Below are 14059 nucleotides of genomic sequence, written 5' to 3' on the forward strand. Positions count from 1 at the left end.
AAAAGTTGTTGCAAATCTTATCCAAGACATCGTTGTCTCCACAGCAGAAGTAAAACAATGCTGTAAATAGAAACTGTGGTCCCACCTTGCACACAGCCGCACGTTCACGTCTGCTTGAAGTAAATGATCAGTCACACGTGGCGTTATAAGTGGCTCCCATCTTTCATAACATGTAGTTTTATTTTAATAGTTTATATATTTATTATACTTTGTACATAACGAGGTTAAGCAAGGAATTATATAAAGTTTATATAAAAAGATTAATAATATAAAATAAGGATTAAGTAACGTTTTATGTATATCAATTAACTAACAGTTTATGAGTCTTTGAAATTAGACAATAAAGTGCTGAATAACATATTTTCTTTCTTTCAAATCGTAAGTATCGAAATCGCGTATTAAAAAATGTAATTATAGAAAGTAAAGTTAGAGATTATGTGAGTTGTCATTCTTAATTTGATGGGTTACCAAAAATTTCATGTTAGGTTCTTCTAAGAATTTCTTATGTTGACATCACGGGTTCGAATTTCACTAATGTATCATATTTTTCGGTTTAAGCCAGGGTGAAGCAACACAAGATGATATATTAACAATAATCATGAAAGGGATTGAAGACGATGTTGCCTACCAACCCGAAACACCCGAAAATGCCCTATCACCTTAAAAGTAAGAGAATATAAATCGTCGATATTGACTACTTTAGTTGTTCATTGGTTGAGCCGAACTTTCGTAACTCTGTTGAATATATTCACTCTATATTATTAATTCGAATTTAAACTTACCTTATCTTAAACTAAAGTTTGATACGTATGCTTGTTTCAACGTGCATTTTTTTAATTACTTTTTTGGAACGACTTTCTTGTGTGTTAGGCCATCACACTTTTCAATGTTGGAGAGCCCCCGTTGCCCTACTCCAGTCAGACTATATTGTCTTAACCGAGCTCACGCTGACTTTAGAATTTGACTTGGACATTCCCTCGGAAAACCATACCTTCGATTACCACTTGATAGTCGTTGTGCCACCACAAAAACATAACTCTCTGGCGTAACACACGGTAGGACGAAAACCCGGATGAGCTAGGGATTCGAACCGTAACCTTGCACAATGACTTACTCAAATCAGCTATTACCATAATCCTAATGAATAATTATCAAAACTAACACAAATTGAGATTAAACCCGAGCTTTCACTGAATAACCCGAATCTTCATAACTCTATTGAATATATTCACTCTAAACTTTTAATTCAGATTTAACTTTATCTTAAACCAAAGTTAGATTAGATACGTATATTTGTATCATTCAAGCGCGTATTTAACTATTCATTCACACAAACTTTTATAAAATTAATAATAATAATAATAATAATAATATACAGATTATTATTATAATTATAAAAGCAACAGAATCTGCCTCAATTAGTTTGTTTCATTGATGATCAGTTAACCGGAAGCGATGGGAGCTTGCGTGTCTTCACCGGAGACTCGCATTCAATCGGCGGCGAAGAAGTTGTTCCGTAAGCGACGGAAGAAGAATATTCCGAAGCATATTCCGTCCGATCATTCGAAGTTCAAGCCGTCTGGTAATTAACGCCTCTGTTGAGTTAATCGTTAATCACGGTTTTATATATATTATATTACGCATGTAGCTGTTGCAGTACTGTTTACCTAGATTCATGATCTAGAAGGCTAGAATCGTGATTGTTGAAGTTAATTATATGTTTAAGTGTTTGATTGAAGCGATTAGCTCGAGTTATTTGACTATTTAATGATCGAATTAATAGTTGATTAGTTTAAGCACTGTTAACTAGATTCATGACCTAGAACTGTGATTGTTGAAATTAATTACATGTTTCGGTGTTAAATGTGATTGTAGAAGTTAATTACATGTTTCGGTGTTTGATTGAAGCTTTTAGTTCGTGTTATTTGATTAATTAATGAAGTATTTGAAGGGGTATGCACCCGCCTTAACATTGAGCGGGGCGGGTCAACCCACAAGATATAGACAAGAGGCTTGAAATCAGGATGTCACGAAGACACAAAGCCAAAACCTATGCGCGTGACGCATATCACATATGCTCACGCATCACATATGCTCACGCATATCACATATGCTCACGCATCACATCTGCGCGTGGCGCATATCACATATGCTCACGCATATTACATATGCTTACGCATATCACATCTGCGCATGAAACATCTGCGCGTGAGAATAAAGAGAAGACCTTGCGCATCCCCGGGATAGGCGCATAAAGGACAACACAACAAATGAGACAATAGTCTAATCCAAATCAGGATAAGGACAACCATGATTGTACTCATCAGACAACCTTCCAGAAGGTATCTTTTAAGGAATAAAGAATGTGCTGATGTTGACAGCTGCCAATGAAGGGTGGACAACTCAGCAAAACCCATGTGCCACCACGTGATGGCACATGGGTCAGGTAAAATACCTTGGTCAGAGAATAATCAATGAAAAAGCACCAGGTGTCCTAAGTACACGTGGCGCGAAGCAATAGGAGGAGGCCAAAAAAGACCCTAATTGGGTCTGAGCCCAATCATTGGAAACCCTAATACTATAAATACCACACCACCTCCACAGTTGGGGTCAAGAAAGAAATATATTCTGAATCCTTTACTCATTTTCACATTCTTATCTTCTCCTGCAATATCTTATTCTCACACCGGAGGGTTACCCCAAAGAGGACTCCTCTGTCCCTTTCTGAGGGGTAAGCTCACGGTGCTGTTCGTTTTGTAGGTGGAAGAACTCGTATCTCGGAAAACCATCGGTGATATAGCACACTCATACCCGAAGAAACGTTGATCGTATACGAGTAAGTTGATTGTAAAAATAATTTCCTTACAACCTTGTTCAAGTTTCAATGTGTAAGCATACCCTATATTCAACAAGCACACGCATGCAATAAAAGAGATGAATTGGGAATGCGCAAGATGCGAATAAGGGAAAAACAAAATTTTATTCCGAAACTTAGAAGTTTACAAATTTACAAACGATGAGGTAAAAACTACAAAAAAAAAAAAAAAACAGGAAGGGCTTTTCAAGTCTCTATATCAATATCAGCCTCTTCATCTTCCTCATCATTATTTCCTCCCTCCGCATCTGGCGCAGCCCGCTTCTCGTCATCTCCAAACTTACCATAATCAAGCTGTTCGTCTTGAATATAGTCGTCTTCTGTCATGACAGCGTCAGGAGCAGGTCCTTTGGCCACGCCAGAGCCGCTGGCAGAGGTAGCATTGCCCGCGCCATCATCACTGCCACCAGTCCCTTCACATTCATCAAGTAATTTCTTTAACGCGCCAAGATCGGGCTGGTCAGCAAGCGCGGCTATCTGCAAGTCACAAGGAACAGTATGAGTACAAAAGATTATGAAAATAAGTCAAGTAAACTCATTAAGGTTAAAATACCTGCTCAAAGATGGGAATCGGAGTATTCAAGTACTTCTCCCCCACCTCAGCCATGTCAGCGCAGACAACGTCGAGCTGATAAGGGTAGTCGGATGGATTCTTCTTTAGCATGCCATATTCATAACCATCCTTAAACCCTTCAGCCCGACCCACCAAGCGCGACGCTGCATTACAATCCATCACAAGGGTCTGAAACTCGTCTGAGTATTTCATCGCATAAACGCAACGAGTCACACCCTGTGAAATCAGCCATTGACGGTCCTGCGCGAGGGAAGAAACAGACGTCTCAAGAGCAGGGATTTGAGAGTTTAACAACTCAACAGTTTCCTTGGCTTGTTTTAGCTCTTCTTTGTCAGACGCTGCTGCCGCTAAGGCTTCATTCTTTTCCGCTCGCGCAGCATCGAGCTTTCTTCAGGCGCGCAACCTCACTCTCCAATAAAGATTTGTCAGTATTAACATGCGCAATAGTTTGGTCACGCGCCTCTGCTTCCAACTCCAGGTCACGCGCTCGACGCGCGTACTTGGCCGCATCTGCCTCTGCCTCTTGCAGCTTCTCCCGCGCAGCTTGCAGCTCAAGCCCGCGCTTCACAAAAGCAGCGTTGGCACTTGCCCGGTTCTCGCTAAATTCTGCTTGGAGTTTCTCAGCCCTCTCTCGGGCATCAGAAAGATTCCAAGCAGAAACCTTAGCCTCTTGCTTGGCCTCCGCAAGGGCATCACGTACCTTTATATAATCATTGCGAAGCTCTTGGGAGGCAGCAAAAAACGCAGACCCAGCAAAAAGGTGGTCATTTAGCAAGTCCACGCGAGCGCGATCCTCTTGAAACCTCCTTTCAGCTGGAGGAACATAGTGAGCCCAAAAGTCTTCACATACGCCCAAGGATTGAAATGAGCTCTCTTCAGTGATATTCCAGCTCGGGCGGTATATGTGATCGGCTTCCTGCAAACACAAAGCAACGCAAAGAAACGTTTAGTCATCTAAACACTAATTTGGAAGTCAGCACAGCGGAGCAAAATAAGCTTATACCTGAGGAGAACCGGCAGAAAGATTAGCGCCAGCTGATGAGCTCCTGCCTGCCCCATGAGAAAAAGGCTGCGCCACAAAATCTCGTGGCGCTATAGGGTTTGCGCGGCCACCATCAGAACCTTCAGAATTAACCTCTTCATCATCCTCTAGAACAGGTCTCTTCTCCTACGACTTGGAAGAATAAAAAATAGTCTCACGAGGAGGGCTGCGCGCAGGAGGAGGTGAGGGAGGTCTTGACGCTGTTAGAGTAGCGCGAAAAATAGTCTCCTGCTCCTTAGTGATCCCAATGAGAGGAGATTCAGTACTTGTTGGAGCAGGAGCAGAACTAACGGCGCCAGCGCTAGCAGTGCCACCAGCAGCTTGTGTGCCAGCTATAATTCCTATTAAAAAACCAACAAGGAGAAATGATTCATGACTTGAACTAAAGGAAAAAATCAGACAATCAAAGCGCAATGAATACCTTGGCGCACCGTAGTCCGCGAATTAAACATCGCCATGAAGTTCATTTTCCCCCTTTTCGAGGGTAAAACAGGGGACTTCAAAACAACCTTCAAAACAACCTTCGAGGGTAAACCATCGGTGATATAGCACACTCATACCCGAAGAAACGTTGATCGTATACGAGTAAGTCGATCCACGCTTCTTCAGTATTAGTTGTGCGTGATCGAATTGATAGTTTCAGAACTGTTAACTTAGATTCATGAGCTGGAACTGTGATTGTTGAAGCTAATTAATCGTTTTGGTGTTAAGTGATTGTAGAAGTTAATTACATGTTTTGGTGTTTGATTGAAGCTTTAGTTTGTGTTATTTGATTAATTTATGAAGTATTTAGTCGTGCGTGATTGAATTGATAGTTACGGTACTGTTAACTTAGATTCAGGAGCTGGAACTGTGATTGTTGAAGCTAATTACTCGTTTTCGGTGTTAATTGTGATTGTAGAAGTTAATTACATGTTTTGGTGTTTTATTGAAGCGGTTAGCTCGAGTTATTTGATTAATTTATGAAGTATTTAGTTGTGAGTGATTGAATCAGTAGTTTCAGCACTGTTAACTTAGATTCATGATCTAGAAGGCTAGAACTGTGATTGTAGAAGTTCATTACATGTTTAAGTGTCTGATTAAAGTGATTAGCTCAAGTTATTTGACTATTTAATGAGCGGATTGATAGTTAACTTAGATTAAGGACCTCGAACTGTGATTGTAGTAAATTAATTACATGTTTCCGTGTTTGATTGAAGTGATTAGCTCGAATTAATAGTTTCAGTACTGTTAACTTAGATTAATGACCTAGAATTGTGATTGTAGAATTTAAGTATATGTTTAGGTGTTTGATTGAATCATTGAAGGTTCATAAATCGAATTATTTGATTAATTATTGAAGTATTGTTACGGACTGAAACCATTGCAAGGTATGGGACTTGTCCCACATCGGTTGTATGGGCAACTGATGTGGGGTTTATAAGCCAAATGGGTTCCCTCACCTATCAGACTAGTCTTTTGGGTTGAGTTCTTCTGTTTGGCTTGTAACAAGCATTTAGTTGTGTGTGATCGAATTGGTAGTTTCAGTTAATGTGTGTTGATTCTATTGCTGTTAACTTAGATTCATGACCTAGAATTGTGATTGTAGAAGTTAATTACATGTTTAGGTGTTTGATTGAAGTGATTAGCTCGAGTTATTTGACTAATTAATGATCGAATCAATGGTTGATCAGTTTCAGCACTGTTAACCTAGATTCATGACTAAAACTGTGATTGTGGAAGTTGATTATATGTTTAGGTGTTTGATTGAAGCGGTTAGCTCAAGTTATTTGATTAATTAATGAAGTATTGAAGTATTTAGTTGTGCGTGATCGAATCGGTAGTTTGATTTAACGTGTGTTGATTCTGTTGATTGAATCAAAAGACTAGTCTTTTGGGTTGAGTTCTTCTGTTTGGCTTGTAACAAGCATTTAGTTGTGTGTGATCGAATCGGTAGTTTCAGTTAATGTGTGTTGATACTATTGCTGTTAACTTAGATTCATGACCTAGAATTGTGATTGTAGAAGTTAATTACATGTTTAGGTGTTTGATTGAAGTGATTAGCTCGAGTTATTTGACTAATTAATGATCGAATCAATGGTTGATCAGTTTCAGCACTGTTAACCTAGATTCATGACTAAAACTGTGATTGTGGAAGTTGATTATATGTTTAGGTGTTTGATTGAAGCGGTTAGCTCAAGTTATTTGATTAATTAATGAAGTATTGAAGTATTTAGTTGTGCGTGATCGAATCGGTAGTTTGATTTAACGTGTGTTGATTCTGTTGATTGAATCAAAAGACTAGTCTTTTGGGTTGAGTTCTTCTGTTTGGCTTGTAACAAGCATTTAGTTGTGTGTGATCGAATCGGTAGTTTCAGTTAATGTGTGTTGATACTATTGCTGTTAACTTAGATTCATGACCTAGAATTGTGATTGTAGAAGTTAATTACATGTTTAGGTGTTTGATTGAAGTGATTAGCTCGAGTTATTTGACTAATTAATGATCGAATCAATGGTTGATCAGTTTCAGCACTGTTAACCTAGATTCATGACTAAAACTGTGATTGTGGAAGTTGATTATATGTTTAGGTGTTTGATTGAAGCGGTTAGCTCAAGTTATTTGATTAATTAATGAAGTATTGAAGTATTTAGTTGTGCGTGATCGAATCGGTAGTTTGATTTAACGTGTGTTGATTCTGTTGATTGGATTGAATATGCTTCAGTTGGAGAAGTATAGTTTGAAGTTTTATATTCATTTAGTTGTGCATTTAATTGCTTGTTGTACTGGTTACAAAGTCTGAAATCGTAAGTAGAGGTGCAAATCCTAACCAAAATCGGTTATTAACTGGTATAGGAGAAGCCTGTTACAAACCGATGTTAGGGACTGGCTAGGGATTTTTACATAGGAACCAGTTAATTGAACATCGATTATTAAGGTTAGTGTTGATAACTTAATATGGTCACTTTCAATAAGTTAAGGTTTATTTCAATAGGACAATAGGCCATTATTGGTAAAATGGTTAATAACCGAACCGAACCAAACCAAACCAAACCGGTTACATAGGTTAGGGATTTTCCCCTCCAAAACTGGTTAGGAATTGTGACCGGTTATTGCCTATAATCGGTTTTGACCGTTTGACCAAAAACCGCCTTTTGTTTTTAACCGAGAATCTAGAAATCGGTTAACCGGCATTTGCACCTGTGTTCGTAAGCATTTTCAAATATATACAAAACTCTTAAACCCGCTAATTAATTGAATTTGAAAAACATAAACTGAAATCTAAGTAGCTAGCTCTATAGTCAGTAACTCTGTATTCTTTTACAAAGAAGGTTAAACAAACATGAGTACAAATATTAAATTGTTTCATCACATTTGGAATTAGCAGGAAGCACAGATGAGTTATGGTATGATACAGTTGAAGTTCTTGAGTCCGAATGCAGCGATGAAGATTTTCATAGTCTTCCCGATGGTTTGATTCATCTTTGAAAACCACATTTATTTACTATCAAACATCAATCTATCATAACATCTAAAATTTAATTCCATATACCTGCAGCTATGTCGCCACCGAATGGTCCTGAAGTAGCCTCTAGGCCAAGCATTGACTTGAGGCCAAAATCAGATAACGAATCAAAAGCCGTTTACCTTGATGAAATATCATCACCTTCCATTGATGAAAATGCTGGAATGAATAGTGGTTTGTTAGACTGTGGAATGATTCCTGGCCATTGTTTACCATGTCTTGCTAATACAGTTGAAAAAAGAAGATCATCATCAAGCTCTAGCCCGACACATACAAAAAAGAAGATTTCACATAAACTTTCATTCAAATTAAAAGACGGAAATCCTACCACCACTATCTGTGAGTATCTAACAAAAATGTTTTTTTGTCTTTTTGTTTTTGTTTTTAAACTTAACATTATTTCTGATATTCTTTTAGTTTCTTCAAAGAAACGTCTAGAAAGACCGATAGCTGGTTCACAAGTACCTTTCTGCCCAGCTGAGAAGAAAGTGCTTGATTCTTGGTCACATGTCGAACCACAAGTTTTTAGAGTACGTGGGAGAAATTACTTTAGGTAAATTAATATTGATTACACATTACACTTGGACTAAATTATGTGCAAACATCTTATTAAATGTTTATCGCAGCATATCGACTTTTTTTCTTTCCTCGTGACATTTTGGATTAACAGGGATAAAAAGAAGGAACATGTATCTAATTGTGCAGCATATTATCCGTTTGGTGTTGACGTCTTTCTATCTCAGAGGAAAATTGATCATATTGCTCGGTTTGTACAACTCCCGGACGTTGGCCCTTCTTCGGGAGGACTTCCGCCGATTCTTGTTGTAAATATTCAGGTACTAGTTATCATTCAGCATGTCAACATTTTGGATCAAAGAAAGTTAATTTTTTTTTTTGGTTTGACAGATTCCGTTGTACCCTGCTAGCTTATTTCAAGGTGAAATTGATGGTGAAGGAATGAGTTTCGTTTTATACTTCAAACTTTCTGATAATTACTCTAAGGAACTATCATCAAAATTTCAAGAAAATATGAGGGTAAAAAAACTAAAACATTTATTACATACTTAGATTAAAGTCAACTTATTTATATATTTGGTTTGAAAATTGGAACAGAGGATACTTGATGATGAAATAGAAAAAGTCAAAGGTTTTCCTCTAGATACACTAGTGCCATTTCGAGAACGGTTGAAGATACTGGGTCGTGTTGTAAATGTAGATGACCTTCCGTTAAGTGCGCCTGAGAGGAGGATTATGAATGCTTACAATGAAAAACCCGTGCTCTCACGTCCTCAACATGAGTTCTACCAAGTAAGTTTTCTTAGCAATATTACTATTATGATATTTGTGTATTCTTAGTTCTTACATGTTTCTTATTAATTAATTTAACCCATAGTGTAACATGTGAATTTTTTGTTTGTAAATTACAATTTCTTACAGTCCCTTAAGTTAGCTATTTAAACTAAACCGGTTAACCACTTAACTAAAACAGTATTATAAATGCAATTATATAACACAACACTTACACTAGTGTCTTATCTTTCAGGGAGTAAACTACTTTGAGATTGATTTAGATATGCACAGATTCAGTTACATTTCAAGAAAAGGGTTTGAAGCATTCCAACACCGACTAAAGCACTGCATCTTAGATTTCGGTCTCACAATTCAGGCAAGTTCAATGTTTTTAAACATAATTCTAGGGCTGCAAACGAACCGAACGAACACGAACAAGACCCGTTCATGTTTGTTGGTTAAGGAAATAATGTGTTCATGAATGGTTCACTAACACTTACCTTTGAGATTTTATGTTCGTGTTCGTATATTAAGGAAAATAATGCGTTCACCAACACAAATAAAATCAACGAAGCCTAGAGATTGAGATCGATGTATTCATCAATGTGAATAATGAGAAAGGAAATAGAAACAATGCAAAAATAATGTTAGAATATGGTCTCCTATTTTATGTTAGGGGTAATAAAAAGAATAATAATGTTTAGATGAGATAAATAAATGTACAAAAAATAACTTTCATGAACAACATAAACAAATGAACATGAACGTGTTCGTTCATAAACACATTACCAAACGTTCACGAACACAATTGAACGAACATGGGCTTTGTTCATGTTCGCTCATTTATTAAACGAATGAACATAAACGAACTTCCCGCAGAACGATTAACAAACTTTTCTCTGAACGTTTGGTGTGTTTACAGCCTTACATAATTATATTTATTATAAGTACAAATTTTATGGTAAGTTGTTTTGAACAGGGGAACACACAAGAGGAGTTGCCAGAGCAGATCTTATGTTGTGTACGCTTAAACGGTATCGATTATATCAACTATCAAATGTTAATGTTGAACCATGAACTATGAACCCCTATGATGATGATAATGATAGGCTTAACCAATACTGTAAACCTTGCAAGTTCATATGACTATGGGAATTGAAAAATCTTGTAAACTTTTCACATTTTTAGGCGAACAAGTCTGAGACACATCGATGTAGTTTTGCGCATATTTGGTGTAAATGATGGTAATTGAAAACTTTGGTCGTCTCTTTCGGTTTACTTTTAGTTATGTACTTATTTATGCGTCTTGTTAACGGCCATTAGAGGGTCAAAACTACAAGAAAAGTACATTCGCGGCATCATCTTTTACATAAAAACTCGACCACATTAAAAGCCATGTATGCGTTTATTTTTGTCTAAAACATATTCACACAGATAAGTTAATAACATGACTCAAATATATCTGAAACCTGGGTCTAATATTTCTAAGAAATTGCCATAGTAACCATAATAGGCCAATTTTTATAAAGGCCAAATCGTACAACTTGTATTATGAACAGTGGCGGAGCTAGGAATTTCTTCCTATGGGTTTGGGATTTTTCGATGTTTGAATTTTTTCTAGCATTAAAGTTATCGGGTCGGGCCCGGTCCGGTCCGTTAGATAAATAGAATGCATATCACTATTATAAGAAAAGTGCATTACCAACATTTAATAAAATCTGACATTTTAAATAAAAAAGATATTGCATATTATAGTTGTTTCCTACGCGTTTTCATGTTTTGAAGACGATTCTTAACATTTTCAATTGTGACTTTCAAAAAGAACTCCTTTTCAATATAGCAAATACAAGCATCTTTCATATAATCGTCACTTATTAAACAAAAGCTAACCTTTTTTTTTTCAAACTCATAGGATTTGATTATTTGAAAATCAAAATTAAAGAAAGATGGATGAACGTAGTGGCGGAACTTGAACATTTAAGTTGAGGACAAAAAATATATGTTAGATTTTTGGACTTTTAGATAAGATGAGCCCCACCAAATAAAACTAATATTGCTCAAACCTTATGGACCAATACTTAGCATAGCCCGTGATGAACCAAAAGTTTTAGAATTCATTATTGTATAATAATTTTGTTTACCATCGTTTGAGAAATAAGTAAAGCTTATAAAAGAAATTTTTTTTGAAGTATGGTTTACCCAATAATTAAATGAAAATAATAAAGCAAATATAAACGGACATGCATTCTCTAGACAAAATAAATAATCAAAGATGTGTAAAAAGGGCTACAAGTATTTTTTCTATGGGTTCATTCGCTGAAAAAGAACGGGTTCGTTCGTTAATTCGATAATATAAGGTATATATAAAACTGAAAAAGGACCAGGTTCGGACGAACCCGGTGGCCAACATGTACCTCTGCCACCGATTATGAAAGCATATATGAAAATATTAAAATGGTGCGCAGGGCTGTCTCCGAAAATCGTGAAAATTTTTTGGGCCAAAGATGAAAAAATTTGGGTCTAAAATTAGTTGAGTAATTGGGTTTAACCATTAAGAACACATAAAAAAAAATTAAGGCCTATCAGGGCGTCGGCTCGAGATTGTTCGACCACCCGGCCCTACCTCGTAGCCGGTCTTGACGATAGGAACTTTTTTTATGAAAGCATATATGAAAGTATATATGGTACAAACCTTTTCCTTTGTAATGACACGAAATTATGTGATTCTGTAACAAGTTTTACATAGAGTTAAAGAGGTGTGGAAAGGAGTAATTGACATCACAGTTTATATGGTGTAGTGGTTAGCACTCTGGACTTTGAATCCAGCGACCTGGGTTCGACTCCCGGTAGGACCTTTATTTGGTAACAATATTAATGTGAGATTAATAAAACACTCGTTGCATTTCATAGAACAAACCTGAAACGGAGATGCATAGTTAAGCATACAATAAATTCAGTAAGATATATTATGCCCAGCAAAAGAGATGGGTTGTGTCGTGAGCGTGAGGCGGAGACGACAATCTCGGAGTCAAAGCCCACATCATTATAGGTGGGCAAACAAACTGGTTAAACCAAACTGAAACTGAACTGGGTTGAAACTGATTATATAGAAATCGGTTTGAAACCGACTGAAACCGTAGGCTTGAAACCGGCTACCGGTTTGTACTTTTCACTACCGAAACCGGTTAACCAAACTGAAACCAACCAGAACCGGACAAAAACCGATAGTAAACCAGTCAAGAAACCCGTTTCAACCCAAACCGAAACCGATCATAAACCGGTTTTAACTTTTGTTGATCAACCTGAACCGGTTTAGGGTCCGGTTTGTGCACCTCTAATCTAAAATTTTAATAATATAGAGTGGAAAGTGGATAGAAATGAAAAATAACATTAACAATATTATATCAACACATGAAAAATCTGAATCTCCTTACTAATATTCATATAAGAGAGCATCAAACTTAAAAGATGACATTTCCATAAAACATAAAAAGATACTAAAATAGTTTCAAGTTACAACATTCAAGAAATAAACAACTCAAAAGATGATCTTGGAAGCAACATGCAACTGCAAGTAGAAGTCCGCGCCATCCTCATCGTCTTCATCAAGATCATACCGAGTTCCAAATCTTCCTTGCCATTGCCACTCACCCCGGTATCCTCTCATCGTCCATGTACCCATCATCCACTCATTACTTTTCATCAATCTCGGGTAAAAGCATAGAATCAATGGTGCCCGTTCTTTGATATCGACGTTTCAATGCATGATTAATCTTAACAAAGACCATGCCATTTAATCGTGTTTGGGCCAGTCGATTTCTCCTCTTTGTATGAATCCGTTAAGATAATTAATTTAATTATATGACGAATTTGAAAATACGACTATTAAAATAAATGTTGAGAATTCACTTCTTGGAAGGCACTCCAGTTTCTCACGCAACCGGTAGCACCACATGTTAAACTCAGTATCCGAATAGCAAACCTTTGTAGCTCCGGAGTTACACACATTTAGTCCATATACAATTTCTATAAACAAAAACAAGATTAGCCATTCATGCCTTCCAATTTATTCGTGTTGTTCAGGGTACTTTGTTATATACATGACTTGTGAGAAATATTACCTCGCCTCGGTTTCAGTACAGTTACTCCCTCATTTCTATAAATAAGAGGCAATGGTTCATCACTTTGATCGGAAAGGATTAATAGCATGCACCACCAGAACTCATATGTCCCAGGAAGTAGTTTATCAACAATTCTTCTGTTAGTATCATTCGCCGCCACAACTAAGATCCATGGAGCATGACTTTTAATAGAATATAAATTAGGGCCATCATTCCCTGCCGAATTCACTATGAGAATTCCTCTCTCCATTGCATGAAATGCCCTAATTGAGATGGAGTCAAGAGTAGGCTCTAATGGTGGTCGTAACCATTGAAATTGATATAAAATAGGCTCTAATGGATGGTCAAGAGTAGGCTCTAATGGATGGTCGTAGCATCCTTGATAACACACTTTATAGATTGCAAATCTTGAAGAGGGAACTCCTCATATAGCAATTCCTTTATCAAAACCATAATGATTCGCGCATGTCACTTGGTTACCAGATATGATTGATGCACAATAGATCCCATGCCATGTAGTGTCTCAAGCAAGAGGCTCCCAGCCGCGAGCTGTAAATGTGCGAGCACCAATTATCTCGCTACATATTGAAAGCATTTAATAAACTTTTAATTTCCAAAACACATTAGAAGACCATAACCGATGATAGACTTAAA

General features: G+C 37.1%; 1 protein-coding gene and 1 non-coding gene across 2 annotated transcripts; both read left to right on the forward strand.

The window, feature by feature from the left end:
• Window positions 1–1455: 1455 nt before the first annotated feature.
• On the forward strand, window positions 1456–9765 carry LOC143540668 (uncharacterized). Its single transcript, XM_077033663.1, has 8 exons — window positions 1456–1582; window positions 7857–7940; window positions 8028–8333; window positions 8412–8547; window positions 8665–8830; window positions 8901–9029; window positions 9108–9302; window positions 9538–9765. The coding sequence occupies exons 1-8, from the start codon at window positions 1456–1458 to the stop codon at window positions 9763–9765; spliced, it is 1371 nt and encodes a 456-aa protein (XP_076889778.1).
• A 2301-nt stretch (window positions 9766–12066) lies between these two features.
• TRNAQ-UUG (transfer RNA glutamine (anticodon UUG)) lies at window positions 12067–12139 on the forward strand. Its single transcript has one exon. It is a non-coding gene; the product is annotated as a tRNA-Gln (tRNA).
• Window positions 12140–14059: the final 1920 nt, after the last annotated feature.

Source organism: Bidens hawaiensis, unplaced genomic scaffold (assembly GCF_021521415.1).
Source record: "Bidens hawaiensis isolate Kalapana, Puna unplaced genomic scaffold, B.hawaiensis_p1.1 tig00012287_1, whole genome shotgun sequence".
Lineage (NCBI taxonomy): Eukaryota > Viridiplantae > Streptophyta > Magnoliopsida > Asterales > Asteraceae > Bidens > Bidens hawaiensis.